Source organism: Schistocerca gregaria, chromosome 1, assembly GCF_023897955.1.
Source record: "Schistocerca gregaria isolate iqSchGreg1 chromosome 1, iqSchGreg1.2, whole genome shotgun sequence".
Lineage (NCBI taxonomy): Eukaryota > Metazoa > Arthropoda > Insecta > Orthoptera > Acrididae > Schistocerca > Schistocerca gregaria.
Window position 1 is genome coordinate 435,980,954 of NC_064920.1, and position 21,651 is coordinate 436,002,604.

Here is a 21,651-nt window from a genome sequence, read left to right on the forward strand (position 1 = left end):
CAGCACCTGAATGAGGCAAAATTTGCTTCAGGAACTTCACATGGGTATAAGGGTGTCCCCATTCCTGCACCACTTCTCCTCCCTGATCACAATACAGTTAATGTGAGCACATACTTCTTGTTTCCATCTTAGTAGTGTTGCAGACCTCGCCCTGACATTGTTAACAGGACTTTTAAAGAGGTTGGCTGTGCAGCAATATAAAGGGATAATAAAGAGATTTATTCGTTTTCAAAGTTCTATATTTTTCAAAGTATTATATGTACAACTATGACTGATCTATGATCCATGACTAATCTGTAAACTCACCATGTTTCCAACATGCCCACCAGCTGGCATTACAAGTTCAGCACATTGACAAAATAGCAATAAAGAAAGAGGAGTTTTTGTGTGCTGGAAAATGTGCAATCTTCCATTTGTCTGGATACATTAACTGCCAAAATGTGAGAGAGTGGGGCACTGAAAATCCTTGTGAAATTATGGTTCATAATGAGATTCACTGAAGGTTAATGTCGCTATCTGAATGATGAAGTTCCATATCTACCTGAATTATGGAACTTCCATATCATCTGTTTCGAAGTGTTGGTGCCGATGATGGGGCTCAATTCCCTTGCCCCCCCCCCCCCCTCCCCCAACGTCATCTGACCTATTGTCTTGAGACTATTTCCACTGAGCCAAGAACACTAGAAAAGCTCAGAGAACACATCAACGTTGCTGCGATGACCACTGACAGGATGTTGCTACAGGTACAGAATGAACTTGACTACCACTTGACATGCAATATATGACCAGACGGACACTCATAGAACATATGTAGGGTGCAAAATGCAAACTTGGTGAGTTTACTGTTCTATTCATACATCAACCATATTTGTCAACAGAATACTTTGGGTAACATAGTGCTTTCAAAATGAATGAAACATCTGTAGGAGGCCTAGATTGTAACCACTGTGTGTAATCTACAGCCAGGGATCACTAAGGCCTCTCTTTTGTCTGGCATTATGAAAAATGTAACATCTTTGGTTGCATACTGAAGAAAGAAAAATTTACCTTTTTTGTTCATGAGTGCCTTTCGTGAATAAGATATGAAACTGTCTTGCATGGCTGCCCTCTCAGATATTCCCATTTTATTTTTATATTTCTCTGCAAGTCATTTCTATCCTACACTTCTCACTGTGTTATAGAATTCAAATTTGCTACACAGCAGGCAGAGTTCACACAATACTTCAACTGTTAATTCAAGAGTACAATCTTTTAAGATTTCTTTCACTCACAGCTTGAACCTGAAGGTTCTCCTGCTGCTGTACTGATTGCATTGATCAGTTATATTCTTAGTAAGTCTTTTTCCACTGCAGATTACAATGGCTAACAGAGTGAGATATAGGACACTGTCCTTCAAGTGTACACAAAAAAAAAGAAAAAAAAAGAGGGTAAACAGTTATGGACAGAAGTAGTAATTACATCAAAATTTTGAAAGACTTTTTTCTCCCGATATGAACTAATAACACATTCAAACCTCTAGGTAGGTCTTCTCATTCGCCTAGAGTTGCTGTCTAAGTTTCACTGGTAGAAAATAGCATTTCCAATGTATCAACAATTGACATATATGACAGAATTAATCATCCAGAGACTGGCAATTCATAAAAAATTAAATTAATCAGGCCTCTTATGAGATATGAACTTACTGTACCACTATCCATGTGGGTAAGACTGCTTTCATGTTTCAATGAAGTGTATGTCTATACCATTGGTAGTGTAGCTATTGGCATGGTCTTCCAAATCGGCCATGCATCTGTAGAGAAACCAACAATGTGTCACCTTTCCTTCATCTGGTCCTGATATATCTTTTCCTACTTTTGTCAAGTGGGCACAGCCTGTAGCCCTAAGAAGGCAGTCTGCCTGGGGAATTGCAACCCGAAACATTGACTGGTGCTCATGATGGGGGTTGAATTATTGGGCCAGCTCCACAGCATTTGTGAAACATATTTTTTCGGCTCAGGATCTCAGTCAAAAGCCCCAGAAAAAATAACAGAACATGCAGAAGAAAATGATTACAGAAAAGAACAAAGTTTATAACAATGTGGGATTTGCAGGGTTTGGGCACAAAGAAAATAGAAGTATTCCAGGCACTAGATAGATGTGTGTGTTCTCTGTGAAACAAAGGAAAAGTGCAAGAGAAATGAAAATATAATGGGCTTCATTCATTTTTACAGTGGCACTAAAAATGAGGAAAGGGTCAAGATGGGGATTTTAATATCCATGCGTAAGAAGCAAAGAAGAGATATCAAATGCTGGGAGGAAATTGATGAGAAGATCATGACTAGTGAAATTATTTTAAGGTGCAAATTATGGTCATAAAAGGGAAAAAAGGTTCTTAAAATACACACAAAAAGGTACAAAAAAATGTGCTGATGAAATTACTTTATTTGGGTTTAAACTAGCTACATTAACTTTCTTTGGCTCATTTACAGGGTTCTATTATATTGGATTACATACATCATTTCAAATTTTTTGACACTAAGTCACTGGTGTTTTGAACTCGGTAGCTCCTTATATACAGAGAAACTCTGCTCAACATCTGCAGAAACCAATGGAGCATACCTTCTCAGCACCTGTAAAGGAAGTTCAGTCAAGTTTGCAGAAGTCTCCACATCTGGATTGTTCTTCAAATTTAATTTCAATTAGTCTTTAGCAACTCCATCAATGATGTCCCTAACGCTCAACAACTTCTTCCACTGATCCTCCTCCTCCACACCTTCAAAACTCAATCATGTGATGCAAATACTTGTAACCACACTTTGCAAAAATTTCTAGCTCTACGTCTCAGTTGTTGACTAATTGTTGGGTCTGCTTGATGGTTGCTGTGTCCACTGAGTACAGCGCAGATATGAAGTGTTTGATTTTATCGAACTTTCACACAAGAAAACTTTGCATCCTACCTTCTGATGGAAGGAAACTGTCGCAGGTGGAGCCATGTCATTTCTTGATATTTTGATGATAGGGAGCCTTTACCAGAATCTCATTCAGAGCAGCAAACACTTCTGGCAGTTGTTACTCATTTATGATATAGTATCGAAGTTCTACATACAGATTTCATGGATGCTGATATACATGTGTTATTTTTCCTTTGCTACAATTGTTTGTTTGCTTACTGACATTCGAAATTTCATTTTCACAGCACTTCCTTTCCTTTTTATCATTTCTTCTATTAATTTTAGTAGAGAGTTTATACTGACTGCCGGTTGTTCGCAGCAGTTGCTTCCTTGATGTGACCATTTTCCTGCATTAGTATAAGGCATTTGCAGTTGTTTATGCTAACAATTTTCGTATCTCGTTCCAAGTTTGTAGGATGGTGGTTGTGGTGTTTCAAGTGCTCTGCCGATATGGAATAGCTTGTTTCATACTTTAAATATCTAATATGTTCTTTGTATCATCATCTAAAATTCCTGCTTGTCATGCCTATGCATGAATCACCACAACTTTGATACTGACGTTTGAATATTTTTGATCCCTGGAATTTTTCCTCCTTAATTGTTGGTTGGCTTAAGTTTGTTTGCAAGATTTGCACAGTTTTAAATGCCATATGTAGACTCACTTTCTTTAGGATGTTTACCACTCTGTGCTTTAATTTATGTGCACAAGTGGTGTGTGCACAAGTGGTGTGTCAACAAGTACTTGTAATGTGTGTATTTGTAGGTTTGGGCGTTATGTTTCCCAGCAATCTTGTGTTGGTTTCATATTTGTATTTTGATTGAGTGAGTATTACATGTGTGTCATACCCATCATTCTCAGCTATCCACATGATCGTACACTACATATGTGTCATAACCATCATTTCCAGCTATCCATATGATCTTTTTTTCTTTTCATTATTTGTCTTGCTGAGTGGAATCCTGTTTATTCCATATAATGTGTCTTAGTGCTGCTAGTTACTGGATGTAGGAATGTGTTACTGTGCTGTGGCCATTGGTTTTCCTAAACTGTTAAAGGAACATTTGCCATATACTTTTATTAGTGGTATGGTAATAAAATTTATTTTATCTTCTTTTGCTTTATCAAGTGTGAACTTTTTCATTCTGATATGCTTTGTCAAGTTTCAAGGTGGAGTACATCTACTTCATAATTCAGCTCATCTACAAGATAAATAATGTCATCCTCATATCTGTATCAACGTATGATTTTAAATCTCTCATCAGTTGCTATCTTTTCAAATATTTGGTTTTCTAAATTACTGATAAAAATGTTGGACAAGGTTTCCGATATTGGTGATCCCATAGGTAGTTCATTGCTTTGCAGATATCATGCATCGTCAAACTGGAAGTTTTTTTGTTCAGTAAGAGTGAAATCAGTGATGCTGTGGAAAATTGCAGGAAAACTACCACATCTGGGAGGCCACTGCTCAGAATAAATATGATCAATACAAACTCTCTACTAAACTTAATACAAGAAATGATAAAAAGAAAAGAAACTACATATCAACACCTAATAAGAACAGATGACCACAGCAGTTTGGTACCATAAGACCTTATCACAAATTACCAAACTTCCAAGACCTAAGTAATACCAAAATAAATACCAGTTCTCTCTCTCTCTCTCTCTCTCTCTCTCTCACACACACATACATACACACACACACACACACACACACACACACACACACACACACACACACACACACACAAAGGAAAAAGAACACACACATCACCAGCCACAAAATCTGTAAGTAGAACTTTAAATCATTAGTATATCACAGAAAAGCAAAAAGTGCAAGAACACAACATATAACTCCCTCAATGTCAAATAGTATAAGCAAAATATGCATATATTCCTGGCCACAAGCCTTGCAAATGACAAAGGCAAAACAGGTATGGCACAAAAATCATGTCTTATTCTCTTGTGATTATATGGTCCAAAAGTAAAAATTATCGACACTGCATAATATTTACGCAACTGAGGGCTACAAAAAGTGAAGATACTACTGCATCCCTGTCTTACTGGTTTTTTAATCCAAGCACCTCATTTGTGGTCCTCCCTTCTTATAGTTCTCTCTTGGTTCTTGTGCATATCGTATATTACTCTTTTTCCCCATATAACTTATTCCTATTTTTATCAGAATTTTGAACATCTTGCACCATTTTACATTATCAAATGTTTTTGCCAGGTTCACAAATCCTATGAACATGTCTTGATTTTTCTTTAGTCTTGCTTTCATTATCAAGGGCAACATCGGGGCTGCCTCTATTTGCCTTTATCTTTTCCAAAGACAAACTGATCCTCACCTAAAAAGTTCTTAATTTTCTTTTACATTCTTCTGTGTATTGTTCTTCTCAGCAATTTGGGTCCATGAGTTGTTAAGGCGATTATGCCACATTTACTGCACTTATCTGCTGTTGCTATATTCAGAATTGAAAGGATGATTTTTTTTCTGAAAATCTAATGTTATGTCACCACTCTCATATATTTTACACTTTTACACATCAACTTGAATAATCCCCTTCCCCCAATTATTTTAGAAATCCTTTCTGCCTTACTTAATCTCAAGTATTGCAAAGTTCTTTTAATTTCTGATTATAATACTGGAGCCCCTATCTCTTCCATATCAACTCAAATTTCTTCTTCCATCACGCTATCAGACAAACCTCACAGAGGCCTTCAATGTGCTGTTTCCACCTATCCGCTCCCTCTCCTCTGCATCTAACTGTGGAATTCCCATTGCACTCTTAATGTTGCCAACCTTGCTTTTTAATTTCTTCAAAGGTTGTTTTGACATTTCTATATGCTGAATCTGTTCTTCTGCCAATCATTTCTTCAGAATTTTCTGCAGCCATTTTGGCTTGACTTCCCTACACTCCCTATTTATTTCATTCCCTAGTGATTTATATTGCCCTATTCCTATCTTTCCTTGAACATTTTTGTGCTCCCTTCTTTCACTGATCAATTGAAATACATCATCTGTTATACAAGGATTCCTTGCTGTTACCCTCAGAGTATCTTTGTTTGTCTTTCCAACATATGTGGCTGCTCTTTTTAAGATGTCCACTCTTCAACTGAACAGCTTACTGTGGTATTCCTTATCACAGATTCCACATCTTTAGCATACTTAAAATGCATCTCATTATTCCTTAGTAATTTAGTATCCAGTTTCCTTCCACAATGATTCTACCATAGGGTTCTCTTTAACTTCAGTCTACTCTTCATCATCACTAAATTGTGATCTGAGTCTGGGTCTGTTTCTGGGTAAACCTTACAATCCAGTCCTGATTTCGAATCTGACGAGAACAGCCTTTGCACTGAACTGTTCGAATTGTCTCTCTCTCTGCCATACTTTCCTATTCACAATGAAACCTACTCCCATTATACCATTTTCTGCTGCTGTTGACGTAAACCTACATACGCCTGACTAGAAATCCTTATCTTATTTCCACTTCAATTAATGTATCTAGATTGAGCGTTTGTATTTCCCTTCTCAGATCTTCAAACTACCCTTCTGACATTTCATGAGCCTACACATAGAATTTTGTCTCACCATTTGTGATTTCATCTTTTTCTCATGGTCAGTAGGCATTGTAAGTTATGCGGGACTTCTAGGATGTTTAGGAGAGGAGTCTCACAATTGGTGGAAACCTTCTGTAACATATGACACACCTAGCCCATGCACCTGTCACCCATCCCCAGCTCATCAAACCACTTATTCTGAAAGCCAACAACTTCTTTTCTTCTTTTGCGTGTGTTTATTGACAACTCAATGGTTCTGCTGTTTGGTAAGTGGTTTCCTTTATTCTTAAATTATTTACATTCTACCAGAACTTTTCTTACCATAGAAATATGGGAAGAGTAGGATAGAAGAAAGACAGCTAGAATGGTTAGAGCATGTCAAAATTATGCAACAAGACAGGCGGTCATAGAAAGCACTTTCATGGCAACATTGTGGAAGAAGAAGAGGAAGATGACGAAAAAGTTGGTTGAAGCATATACAAAAAGCAATGGAGAGAAGAGGAATAGAAGAGGATGAGGAATAATGGTGAGGTCGAAGAGTTCGGCAAGAGTGATGCGGTAACAGCTGTAGGACTCTAGTGACAAGAAGAGGAATTTAATTTGTACAAGAAGAACAGAAACAGTTCACACAGGAGAATGGCCTTCAAAATTAGATGAAAATGTAACACAGTATTCGACTGCAAAAGGATGTCCTGACTGTCACAACAGAAATTGTGAATTCACCGGGTCCAAAAGATTCTACAAAAGTGAAAATAAACGAGGTATAGCAAGAAACAGAAGAAGAAGAAACTTACCAATGTTATTAGGAAAGGAGTTGCCTCTAACATTTACAAAGTATAGCTAGTTTATGTTGCTTTTTGGTAAAGTTATGAGTCTCCAATACATAACCATCTTGATCAAAGAAGGCTTCAATGACTGGATGAATGGTAATACTAGTCTAACATGATGTGAAGACATTCTGTTATGCAAGAGAAGTACAATTGCATTGTTAGCACCGAGCAAAATGGGTGGGCACATTAATTCTGTCAAACAGATGGCAGGGGGGAAAAATAAAAATTATAATCTGGTGGAAGTACTTGAGCATATAGTAGAAGTTACAAGGTTTTTAATAATAAATTTACAAAGAAAAGCTGAAACTTTTGGTCCTCGCTCTTTGCTCCTCTGCAAAAGGTTAGCACTTCCAGAACTACTTGTCAGCTGTATCTCACTTATCAGAACACATAGGCATGATATAGAAAAACAAAATAATACATTTATAAAATAAGAACACCTATTGCTAATACAGGACTGCATACTTAAGTGCTACAACACATGTACAACCTAAAACCAGCCATGTATATGGCATATCCTTCATAACCTATAACAATAATATCATGGAAAGGAGAGAATGGTGCTCAGTACTTAGAAGAGGCACAGAGTCACAGACAGGCACAATGATGAGATTGTCAAACATTTCAGCTTTCAGACATAAAAGTCCTCCTTCCTGAAAAGAAAAAACACACACTCACTAGTACAGCTCACACAGATATCGCCACTATCCTTGGCCCAACTCAACTATCAGGGTGCAGCAGCTGGAGACAGTGGCCATACATGTATGTGTTTTGTGCTCGCGTGAATGTTGTGCCAAAGATGTTTGTGCTCACATGCAGTTCGTCTTCATCGAAATGTTTTGGCTAAACTCATCTAGGGGTTTGAACCGCATGTGTCGCATTACATGCCCTAAATCAGATACTTGTGACCCTTTTGTTAAATTGTCTGGTTCATGGCAAGTTTGCGAGATTGTATGAACCATACAGTGGTGATATAACATATGACAACAGTAATAATAGCATCGGGAGCTAAATTAATGACCCATAAATGAGTAGGCCACACAGTTGTGAATTGGTTAGAATAATTTTTATCCAGAAAGCAAACTAATAGCAAAAGTGGTCATATTTATAATTACCCTTAGACTTGAGCACATATCCATTTGACACAGTTCGATCATTCACAATCTCATCGTATAATACAAGTTATCACACCAGGTGTGCAGCTGCTCACTGCTCAGAGACTGAGTCCCACGATTCCACACATCGCGAAATTTTGTCAGTCATTTCACTTCCCACCCGCCTAAAGACCGATTGTGCGCTTTTGCGTCTGCAACTGAACTGTCCCTCTGGTGTCTCCAGCCAAACTAATCGCATTCGTGTCTGCACCGCCACTCTCTCTGCCCATCCCTGGCTGTGTTTCCTGTACTCCGAAAATCCTCGCTCAACTAACTAGGGCAGTTCCCTTCCCTGAAGCTGTCCATCTGATTGGCTACAGCTTATTCTACATTATTTTACATTTTAACATATTTTAATAATCAAAGCTTGACTACTTTCGCATTCTAAATAAAGTAACAATAATATCCATTACATAATTAACATTAAATTCTTTTACATAAAACCAATACAATTTCCTTCTTAGCTTTAAATGCCATGGCCAGTAGCCTTGCACCAATGTGCTTTCTGATAAATAAATAAATAACAAAAGTAACTAATATGCACTAAGCTTTCAACAAATATTCTATTACCTAATGATTCAATAAGGTGTCATGCTGTCATTGTTCAATGTATTGTGTGTGGAGGAAATGATGATCTGATGCTTAACTGTAAATACTGATAATTTAAATTTACTACATCCTTTAAACAAATAAGTTACAGAGTTGATATTTACAACCTTTGTCATTTTAATGATGCACTTCTATTTGAAATGTCGATTAATTTTCGCAAATGTTTCCCTTTATGCTCAATCTTAGGTCCACCATATTTTACACTGCTATGTCTCCTTGGCCACAAACGGCTTGTACTGGGTTTCCCTATGATGTAGGTTCTCATCTGTCTCACTTGCACACTACAGCGCTTAGGCCTCAATAGAGTTTCCCCATCTTGTGGCAAATCTGTGCCCTTTGTGGCACGCGGTCCTGGACAACAGGGTTCGTTTCACAATTTCTGTAGGCTGACTCTTCCGGCCATATATTTAAATGGAGCGCAATGCTTGTGTGTGTGTGTGTGTGTGTGTGTGTGTGTGTGTGTGTGTGTGTGTGTGTGTGTTCTATTTCCAAAGGAGAATTTTTCTGTACAAAAGCTGGAATGTTTAGCAGTCTTCTCATTGTGCCTGTCTGCAACTCATGCCTCCTCTACATGGTGAACAGTAATTTATCCTTTTCATAATATTTTTTTAAATTCCATTCTGGGCTTTTCATTCCTTGATATTCAATAACCATCTTGGCTTGGAAGGAAAACTTTTCCTCGCATAAATCTAATCAAGTGTTGAGAACTGATAAGTAGTTTATTATAGTGCTTACAGTTTTTCTTCCTCAATAGAAGCTTATGTTGGGGTGAGCTAAACCATGTGTAACACATCTCCTCATGAGTCCATTACACTGCTTTGCAAGGACAGACTTCTGCATTCAGCAGAGTCTCTGCACTTCTCTTTTCAAATGTATAAAATTATATTTCTTATTGGTGATTGCCAATCTGTATGATGTTTATGGCTAAAATTCAGGTTGCGCAATGATTCAATTCCATGTACAACTACATAGTCTCAGTAAGTGGACCTGTAGAATAGGTCTGCTTGGAGGAGGGCATGAGTATAACAATTCAATATGACCATACTACCTAAATCACTGAGATGACGAAAACAACTCTTGGTCCAATGACTGCTTAATTTTACACTGTTAACCCATCAACAAAATGAAATTTGATTTCACTTATTTATCTCTTGTCAACCATTCTTAGGTGTTTGTATATGAGGCCTAGATGCGAGTACAGACTGTTCCCGAAACAGCAGCTGCAAATGGTGTAAACTGTGGAATTTAACAGGAACAACTTCTGGGACACCAACAGAATCTTCCTAACAGAGAGGCAAATTTATGGAATGAAAGTGGATATAAGTTATTTACTCTGACAGTACATGTCCTGATACATTGTATTTGCAGCTTGCCGAACTATGAAAACTATGAGACTTGCACATTTGCTCCAATAAAAACTCCACTTGAAATGTGGAACTTTTGTGTAGATTAAAACCCTCTGCCAGACCAGTACTTGAATCTGAAATCTTGTCTTTTGCAGGTAATGCCCTTACCAACAGAGCTATTAGGCAAAACTCACAACCTTTCCTCACAAATTTACATCTGCCAGCACCTCTCTCCTACTTTCCAAACTTCATTGAAGATCTCATGCATGTCTGGCACAACTACCATTCCTGGAAGAAAGGTAAAGTTCTGAGTTTCAGCCTCAGTCCAGGGCACAGTTTTAATCTGATCTGCCAGAAAGTATCAAAATACCACAAACTCTTCTGCAGAGTTAAAAATATTCATTTACAGATGTGTAAATATAACTTTTGTGAATCAATTGTTACTTGGACAAATTTTTGTGATTTTAAAACAATATATATCCATGATGAATTTTCACTCTGTAGCAGTCTGTGTATTGATTTGAAATTTTTGTGACAGATCAAAAGTGTACCGAAGACTGGGACTTGATCCTGAGACCCAGATTCAACTCCCTGTCTATCACCAATCTATGTCGATGTAGACTAGAATAGAGCTGACTGAATAAGAAACATCAGTGCAAACTTGAAAACCTTTCCTGTAGATAACAGGAATTTCCATTTAGAAATTTGCAACATTTGTAAAATTACAATTTTTAGTGAGCGGATTACAGTTCAATGGTTCATTCAGCTCAACTGACTTGAGGTCTCCACGGTTGCTGTGTGCCTTGCCCAGGAATTACTATTCTATGTTGTTATTTCATGCAAAAATGTGATCAATACTTTAAGAGCACTTAGTAAAAATATGTTCTACACATTAAAAACTTGAGTTTCTTCACACGGTTTATCAACAGTATAAATGTGTGTTACTACTACAGAAGTAAAGTTTTTCCTTCCTCTTTGCTTCTGCAAAGATGGCAGTCCTCTTAACGGGTAGCAGTGACTGAAAGCCACAGCAACCTGAAGACCCCTGGTAACTGTCAAACTTGTTTGTCAGATTCGATGTTTCCTATCCACAGGTTGTCAAACAAGTGCGCATATGTACCAACAAAGACTGTTCAATTTAAACACACTTTTGAAGCACCTTTCACACTGCATTGTGAAGTATTTGGATGCTATTAGGAACAGCTACCAATGCAAACAAACTATTTCTTGCATTGACTTCAGCACTGCATATAAATAAGAGAAAGAAAATGAGCTGCTGGTCCAGGGAATGGCTGAAATTGTGAGATAAATACATCCATAAATGTGTGCTGAAGGAAACATTACACTTGAAATCTGGTGATAACATCAACTTTCTCTGAGTGGACAGGCAAAATCATTGTACTTTTTAGTATTACTTTACTTATGTTGAAATAAAAGACACAATTGTGTGAACATCTATTCTCTTCAACTAGGTCCTCCACTGAAAATTCATTAAAATACCATAACATGGGAACAAACACACCCTCCATGGAAAAACCAGAGAACTTTGATATTTTAATTTTACAGAACGCCCACTTGTACGTTGTGTGTAGAATATTCATTTTCTTCTTAACATCTTCCTGCCTAATTTACAACTGGAAAAGACCCGACACCTCTACTAATTTGGTGATTGACACTATTCTTTTGTTTTATCCTTAATTGAATTTCCACAACTGTGGAAACCCACTACAGTGAGATAAACTATAATAAAAAGTGTTTCTCATTAAACATGTATGGTGCAACATCAACACAAACATCCACCATCTTGATAAATACACCATCAATCAAAATACCTATCTAACACAGTCTCTGTTTGACAAACAAAGCTTTAATCTGCCAAATAATTTAACAAGGTAGTGAAGTTTGAGAAATTATTTGATTATTTAGAGGAGCCTTTAAAGCTTGCATGGAGTGTTTGGAAATTACTATCACTACTCTGAACCACATCTCAAATATAATGTTGTTGTTGTTGTTGTTGTTGTCTTCAGCCCTGAGACTGGTTTGATGCAGCTCTCCATGCTACTCTATCCTGTGCAAGCTTCTTCATCTCCCAGCACCTACTGCAGCCTACATCCTTCTGAATCTGCTTAGTGCACTCATCTCTTGGTCTCCCTCTACGATTTTTATCCTCCACGCTGCCCTCCAATACTAAACTGGTGATCCCTCGATGTTTCAGAACATGTCCTACCAACCGATCCCTTCTTCTAGTTAAGTTGTCCCACAAGCTCCTCTTCTCCCCAATTCTATTCAATACCTCCTCAATAGTTATGTGATCTACCCATCTAATCTTCAGCATTCTTCTGTAGCACCACATTTCAAAGGTTTCTATTCTCTTCTTGTCTAAACTATTTATCATCCATGTTTCACTTCCATACATGGCTACACTCCATACAAATACTTTCAGAAACGACTTCCTGACACTTAAATCTATACGCGATGTTAACAAATTTTTCTTCTTCAGAAACGCTTTCCTTGCCATTGCCAGTCTACATTTTATATCCTCTCCACTTCAACCATCATCAGTTATTTTGCTCCCCAAATAGTAAAACTCCTTTACTACTTTAAGTGTCTCATTTCATAAACTAATTCCCTCAGCATCACCCGATTTAATTCGTCTACATTCCATTATCCTCGTTTTGCTTTTGTTGATGTTCATCTTATATCCTCCTTTCAGGACATTCTCCATTCCGTTCAACTGCTCTTCCAAGTCCTTTGCTGTCTCTGACAGAATTACAATTTCATTGGCAAACCTCAAAGTTTTTATTTCTGCTCCATGGATTTTAATACCCACTCCGAACTTTTCTTTTGTTTCCTTTATTGCTTGCTCAATATACAGATTGAATAACATCGGGGATAGGCTACAACCCTGTCTCACTCCCTTCCCAACCACTGCTTCCCTTCCATACCCCTCGATTCTTATAACTGACACCTGGTTTCTGTACAAATTGTAAATAGCCTTTGACTCTCTGTATTTTACCCCTGCCACCTTCAGAATTTGAAAGAGAGTATTCCAATCAACATTGTCAAAAGCTTTCTCTAAGTCTACAAATGCTAGAAACATAGGTTTGCCTTTCCTTAATCTTTCTTCTAAGATAAGTCGTAAGGTCAGTATTGCCTCACATGTTCCAGTATTTCTACGGAATCCAAACTGATCTTCCCCGAGGTCGGCTTCTACTAGTTTTTCCATTCGTCTGTAAGGAATTCGTGTTAGTATTTTGCAGCTGTGGCTTATTAAACTGATAGTTCGGTAATTTTCACATCTGTCAACACCTACTTTCTTTGGGATTGGAATTATTACATTCTTCTTGAAGTCTGAGGGTATTTCACCTGTCTCATACATCTTACTCACCAGATGGTAGAGTTTTGTCAGGACTGGCTCTCCCAAGGTTGTCAGTAGTTCTAATGAAATGTTGTCTACTCAGGGGGCTTGTTTCGACTCAGGTCTTTCAGTGCTCTGTCAAACTCTTCACGCAGTATCATATCTCCCATTTCATCTTCATCTACCTACTCTTCCATTTCCATAATATTGGCCTCAAGTACGTCGCCCTTGTATAGACCCTCTATATACTCCTTCCACCTTTCTGCTTTCCCTTCTTCACTTAGAACTGGGTTTCCATCAAAGCTCTTGATATTCATGCAAGTGGTTCTCCTTTCTACAAAGGTCTCTTTAATTTTCCTGTAAGCAGTATCTATCTTACCCCTAGTGAGATAAGACTCTACATCCTTACATTTGTCCTCTACCCATCGCTGCTTAGCCATTTTGCACTTCCTGTCGTTCTCATTTTTGAGACGTTGGTATTCCTTATTGCCTGCTTCATTTACTGCATTTTTATATTTTCTCCTTTCATCAATTAAATTCAATCAATATTTCTTCTGTTACCCAAGGGTTTCTACTAGCCCTCGTCATTTTACCTATTTGATCCTCTGCTGCCTTCGCCTATTTCATCCCTCAAAGCTACCCATTCTTCTTCTACTGTATTTCTTTCCCCCATTCCTGTCAATTGTTCCCTTATGCTCTCCCTGAAACTCTGTACAACGTCTGGTTCTTTCACTTTATCCAAGTCCCATCTCCTTAAATTCCGACCTCTTTCCAGGTTCTTCAATTTTAGTCTACAGTTCATAACCAATAGATTGTGGTCAGAGTCCACATCTGCCCCTGGAAATGTCTTACAATTTAAAACCTGGTTCTTAAATCTCTGTCTTACCATTATATAATCTTTCTGATACCTTTTAGTATCTCCAGGATTCTTCCATGTATACAACCTTCTTTCATGATTCCTGAACCAAGTGTTGGCTACGATTAAGTTATGCTCTGCGCAAAATTCTACCAGGCGGCTTCCTCTTTCATTTCTTAGCCCCAATCCATATTCACCTACTATGTTTCCTTCTCTCCCTTTTGCTACTGTCGAATTCCAGTCACCCATGACTATTAAATTTTCGTCTCCCTTCACTATCTGAATAATTTCTTTTATTTCATCGTACATTTCTTCAATTTCTTCGTCATCTGCAGAGCTAGTTGGCATATAAACTTGTACTACTGTGGTAGGTGTGGGCTTCGTATCTATCTTGGCCACAATAATGCGTTCACTATGCTGTTTGTAGTAGCTTACCCGCATTCCTATTTTCCTATTCATTATTAAACCTACTCCTGCATTACCCCTATTTGATTTTGTGTTTATAACCCTGTAGTCACCTGACCAGAAGTCTTGTTCCTCCTGCCACCGAACTTCACTAATTCCCACTATATCTAACTTTAACCTATCCATTTCGCTTTTTAAATTTTCTAACCTATCTGCCCGATTAAGGGATCTAACATTCCACGCTCCGATCCGTAGAACGCCAGTTTTCTTTCTCCTGATAACAACATCCTCCTGAGTAGTCCCCGCCCGGAGATCCGAATGGGGGACTATTTTACCTCCGGAATATTTTACCCAAGAGGATGCCATCATCATTTAATCATACAGTAAAGCTGCATGTCCTCGGGAAAAATTACGGCTGTAGTTTCCCCTTGCTTTCAGCCGTTCGCAGTACCAGCACAGCAAGGCCGTTTTGGTTAATGTTGCAAGGCCAGATCAGTCAATCATCCAGACTGTTGCCCCTGCAACTACTGAAAAGGCTGCTGCCCCTCTTCAGGAACCACACATTTGTCTGGCCTCTCAACAGATACCCCTTCGTTGTGGTTGCACCTACGGTACGGCTATCTGCATCGCTGAGGCACGCAAGCCTCCCCACCAACAGCAAGGTCCATGGTTCATAGGGAGGAATATAATGTTGACGTTTTCCAAAAAACTGTGTCAGTAGTAAACAAGGATTAACTGTATTAGAAGCCTCAATTACTCCCTAAGTATCTAATCATTATTAGTTAGGTTCATTTTAAAATCTCAATATCTTATAGATAATGATGATGATGATGAAGATACTACTACTACTGTTTGAGATTGATGTAGTTGTTTAATCTTCTTCTTTTTTACCCCTCTCTCAGCATTACTTTATTCTTCAAATTGTTTCTAAGGGGCAAGTGGGAAAGTTCCTACTAAGGATGGTGTTCTTAAATAGCTGCAAACTGTGGTTTAAATTTTGCTACCTCTAGCCTCTGTATTTTTTTCCTTCCTTATTCAACCAATAAAGGGCAATTCTTGAGCCAACCAAGATGATTCATTGAGCCATTAAGTGGTTCTAGGTTCCTGAGCTGGATGCTCACATTTTCACAGGTCATCTAGGCTTTCTGACAACTGCAAGTGAAACATACAAGATTTAAGATTCCGAGGTACATTCCGAGATGAACATAGAGAGCCTATAAGTATTCATGAAACTGGCTCATTAAGTGTTAGATGTGATCAAGAAGCTGGGAGATGACAATTTTCAACTATCAACAAGAAGCTCCGTTATTCTAGGGTAAACTGAAACAGAAAGGATATGACATTAAAACATTTTCATTTGCACCACTAACAACAATATACACTTTGAATATGATCTACAAGTGACAGCTGTAGATACAAGTATGGAAGGCATCTCTTTCATCTTTCCTGCATGCTTCATCAAATATTGCATTCTTGCCCTAGTCCTCAGATGGCAGAAATGTGTACACATTACAAAAGCATTTGCGATAAGCAAAATAGTAGGCAAAGTTTATTTTTGTATTCACATTTTCAGTGGAAAAAAATCAACATTCTTTTTGTGCATTTGCCTTGCCGGAGACAACTGTATGAATTAAGTGCAGTGCTGGGCCCATAAACTTTGTTTGTGATAGGCTTTGTTTTGTAGTTGTTTATTTAAGGGCCATAAAAAAAGAGGGCGAGGTAAATGACAAATTGTATTATTTATTAACTACACAAAAACATATTTTGGTCCAGTACACTTATTCTGAATTTTCATACATAAGGATGATTACATATAAATTTTTATTATAATATTTTTGATGGATGATTATGAAGTAAATGCTTACACATTCACAGAAATACATAACATTGTGGTTTGCTTTCATCACACAAAATTCAAAGCACTAATTAGGTTGATGATGCTCGCTGACGCAAGGTATGTACTGTAAAATACACAAGCCATTGACAACTGAACAACAATGGCCCAAGTGCAACTCTTGTTGCCATGCCTGCTTTGTTGCTCAAGTTGAAAAATAGCATGCCACGCAACAAGTTATTAATCTGAACTTGGATTATCTTGTCCTAATGCCAGAGATTCAAAAGAATTAGGTTATGCAAGTGACCGCTCCCTCCTTTTTCAGGGGGGGGGGGGGGGGCTGAAAGATGAGAAAAAATTTATAAAATAAAAATTTGCAAAAAAAAAAAAATGGTGTGGGGTGGACCATCACCAGATCAATGACAGGCAGCGTGCGGTCTGCGGGTGCCATCTACTACACATCCACAAGTCATAGTAAAAGCTTCTCATTGGTAGTTACAGAAAAAAAGGATGTGTGTGTCTGTGTGTGTGAGAAGCACAGGTGGAGCATTAACTCACTGGTCATTACATAGGTTGATTTGTAGTACAGGTAATATATAGAGGTAAAAATATACTTTTTTAAATGTAAATAATGATGATAAAAGTTTTTTGCTTTCAAAATAAAAAATTCAACAACAGACCAAGATTCTTGGTTTAGCAAAGCAATGAGTTCCATGTTCTGTAACTGAAAATAAAAATTAGTAAAAAGATGTGTAATAAAATTATGGAATATTTTCTATATAACACTACTTTATCTCAAAGAAATTTTCCTATTAGTAAATTTCTGATGTACTTTTATATATTACAAAAGTTGCCACAAAAATCTGTTGCCCCTTACATACCCATGCAGCTCTGACTCTGGCTGTAGGAAAGCATGAAAAATAAAAACTGAAGTTTGGGGAATACAGCTATGTAAGGAAATGTTGAAAATGAAAGAGTACTGTGCCCTCCAGTATGGACCTAAAATGCAATCATATCTATTCTTATGCATACATGTTGCAGTTCATTTTCCTACTTCATTGTGTAATATCACTTTCTTTATAATAGATTTGACACTTCTATCTGTGGGTAACGTCACCTGACTCTAAGGGGACATATGTTACACATGCCATCTGAATGAACTGTATAAACTTTGTTACATATTTTGCCCTCTTAATTATTCTGCTGTGGATGAGAAGACAAGAAGCCAGGGAGTTAGTCACCTAAATGCCTGTGGGTAACAACTTAAAGCCACATGATAGACCAGCCATCATTAAAATGTAGGTTCAATCCAATTATAACTTACCTTTCTGTTTCTGAAATTAGCATTTCACATGTCATGACACAAGGTGGTCCCAAGTTTAAGTTTGACAGCTTTTATTTCATGTAAGTCATATGCAACAGGCCCTCATCTATGTGATAAAAGTGTTTATTTGTATAGAAAGAAAACAGAATATATCTCACCAAAGACAAAAGAAATATCATAATATTTCCGTAACAAATAGCTTATCACCAATTGAGTGAGCATCATAATTATAGTCATACCTTTTCTTTTGAGTTTCAAGACTTTGGCACATTGCAACACCTGCAAGGAGACAGCCTCTTGATCGTAAATTTGAAAGCATCACCTCCCCAAATTTGTCAGCCATATTCACCTGTAGAATTACAATTATACTAAAATAATGTATATGGGCAACAGAAAAAAATGGAAGTGCCATTTGGATTACTGTTGATACAATAAACTGATATTTTGTATTACTTGTTTGGTTTAACTCCTCTCTCTCTCTCTCTCTCTCTCTCTCTCTCTTTAAAAAAAAAAACCTCACCAACGTGCTCTTGGCTAAATTCAACAAATGCAAACAAATACACATTGAGATTTTGTAAAACATTTTCCTAAACAATTCTTAGTCCTTCACATGTAATAGTGGACAACATAATATCAAATTTATTACAAATGCTGAAGACACAGAAGTAAGTAAAATTTAGTGACATATCTCAAAATTCCTTTGACCTCAGCATGAGAATAAACAATAAACCAAATTGAACCAAATGCTATTGTGTCAAACACTCACGAGTGCCAGACTATGGTGATTAACAAAGGTTGAATGTCAGAGGGATAGGTTGTAAATGGCAATTAACAGCCCAAACAGATAACATTTGGAGGAAATTAAGTCAAGAGCAAACTAAACAAGAAAAGGAGTAAAAAAATTATAGTAAATTGAATGATATACACAAAAAAATATAAAAATACTCAAAGAAGTGACTATGGGCAATGGATGCTGGCAGAGTGGTTGCATGGTCTGATTAATCCCAATACCTTCTTCTTCGTGCTGAAGGGAGGGCGCAAACGCATCCTCTTCCAGGGCAACAGCTCACTGACACCTGTACTGTAGCACAGAGAGAAGCTGGCAGCAGCTCCATTATGCTCTGGGGAAATTTCACATGGGAATACAGGAGTCCAGTGGAGCTCGTGCAACGAGTATGGTAACACTGGTTGCATACCACATACACTCCTTCATAACAAGCATGTTTCTCGATGGCAGTGGCATTTTTCAACAATACAATGCATCATGTCACAACCAGGGATGGCGAGTTCCCATTGATGCGCTGGTACCCAACTCGCCAAATCTGAACACATCTGGGCTGTGATTGAACATGGTTTCAGAGCTCATTGCCAGCTTCTCTGAAATTTACAGGAATCAGGTGACTTGTGCATGCAGATGTGGTACCGACTCCCTCCAGTGACCTACCAAGGCCTCATTGCCCCCAAGCCTCGACGACCCACCGTGCCGCAGCTCAGGCAAGAATGCAACTGTCACATGAAATGTAAACCGCATCAATCCAGAGGGGGCAAGGAAGGAAGAGGAATAGCAGGGATAGCAGGGCACAGGTGGGAGGAGGGTGAGGGTTGGAAACTGATGGGTGGAGAGGATATGGGGAAAGTAGGTTACCATAAGTTGAGGCCCAGATAATTTGGGAGCAGAGAATGTGTTGTGGCGATGGGAAGGATCCTGATGGCTCTGATAGAGAAGCAGCTATTGATAACAAGGATATTATGTTCAGCTGCATATTGTGCCACAAGGTAGTTTACTCTGCTCTCGGCCACAGTTTGGCAGTGGCCATTTATCCATCTGATGGAAAGCTAGTTGGTATTCATACCAATATAAAAAGTTGTGCAGTGATTGCAGCAGAGCTGGTACATGACATGACTGCTTTCGCAAGTGCCTGGCCTCTGATGGGCTGGGACAAGCCTGTGACAGGACTGGAATAAGAAGTGCTGGGTGATGGGTTCAAAGGAAGGATGGTGAAGCCATGTACAGTAAGTAGCATCTGTCTTTTCCTTATACTGTTGGTATTCCAACCTGGAGTTTACATTGCCCCACCCCCCCTTGTGTCCACAACCCTGTGATGTGTTCTTTTCTTGCTATTCTCTATACCATCACTCTTCTAATTGTCCATTCCTTCTATTCTTTCCTGTGTTTATTCACTGCCTTCCAAAACCACACACACTTCCGTGCTACACTGTATCAACAATCTCATCCATGCACAACACACAGCTGTGTGACTGCGTGGATTGTTGTTGAAACATTTTATGCCTCAAATTCTCCCCTTCGATAATGATAATCATTCCTATTGATACCACTTCCTCTCTAATTCTTGCATATTTTCCACCTGTGCCACATGAACTTGTGATGCTCATCCTAACTGATCCTCTTTCCCCTCTCTTCCCTTATCCCAACACGTGCATACTACCATACCTCCCCTGTTCCTTTTTCATTTTCCTTTTCTCCCAGATGTCTCTATGTTTTTAAAGTACTTTTATGTTGTTTCATGCCTTTTTGCACATTTTATGTATTCTTTCATATCTGTGTGTGTTGTTGCATGTCTTTTCCTATTCATTACATCTCTATTCTGTTATCTAGCTCCCCTCACAACATCATCTATTGCCAATTTCTGTGTCATTCCCATTTCCGCAACGCCATCTCTGCCACTAGGGAACCCTGCTCCAGCTTTCTTCTCTCGTTCAAAAAAATATACCTTTCCCCAAGTCCCACATACAGTTTCTTAAATTCTACCTAAACCACACAATCCCCCCCCCCCCCCAAACAGCCTAACCAAAACATTTCTTTCTTTCTCTGGATCCTGTCCCTCTTTTCACAATTATCTTCACCTTTAAGATTCCGCCAGACTCTCGCCCTCACAAACCTGGTACTGCAAAAACTCATCTCCACGGCACAAGCATCCCAAAACCAACTCTGCTCCCTCTGCAAGATACTGCTACTGTGCAATTCCTGCTACACACCTCACATCTCTGACACTGAATCCCTTGCTCACCCGAAGGAGTGATTCAGCAGGTTATCCAACCTGCTGACATCCTGCACCCCATCAGGGCATCCCTATCCAACCCACCACAGCATTCCTTGCCCTGCTGATTTTTTCAACGTGCCACATCCTCCAAAACTCCCCACCAAGATCCACCACATCCAGAGCCAAAACATTCCCATAACACAGTTGTTAACCTCTCCCCCAAAATCCTCAGCCCACATAAGTTTCAGTTCCAACTAAAGGCCTCTCCTTCAGCCATACACCCAAATTTAACCACATTGCACTTGTCAAAGACCTACTCTCCTTCTCCTATCCTTGCAGTGGAAACACTCATTTGCCACCAGTCCCACCAACAAAAGCCAACCTAATCCCAACATTCAACTCTACCTCTCCCAGTCCATACCTCCATCCAACCATGATCAT

The 21,651-nt window shown here is 38.5% G+C and overlaps 1 protein-coding gene across 2 annotated transcripts in view; it reads right to left on the bottom strand.

Moving 5' to 3' along the window:
* LOC126351382 (leucine carboxyl methyltransferase 1) overlaps positions 1–21,651 on the bottom strand; it is a 75,222-nt gene that overhangs the window by 15,864 nt on the left and 37,707 nt on the right. The window contains exons 4-5 of one of the 2 annotated variants that reach the window (XM_050002599.1): positions 18,448–18,557; positions 16,773–17,608 (exon numbers count right to left, since the gene is read on the bottom strand). In XM_050002599.1, the coding sequence (XP_049858556.1) occupies positions 17,578–17,608; positions 18,448–18,557 (141 nt within the window). In that variant the 3' untranslated portion in view covers positions 16,773–17,577. Of the gene's footprint in view, positions 1–16,772; positions 17,609–18,447; positions 18,558–21,651 lie in introns of those variants that run through there. The other variant, XM_050002598.1, reaches the window with a different exon arrangement.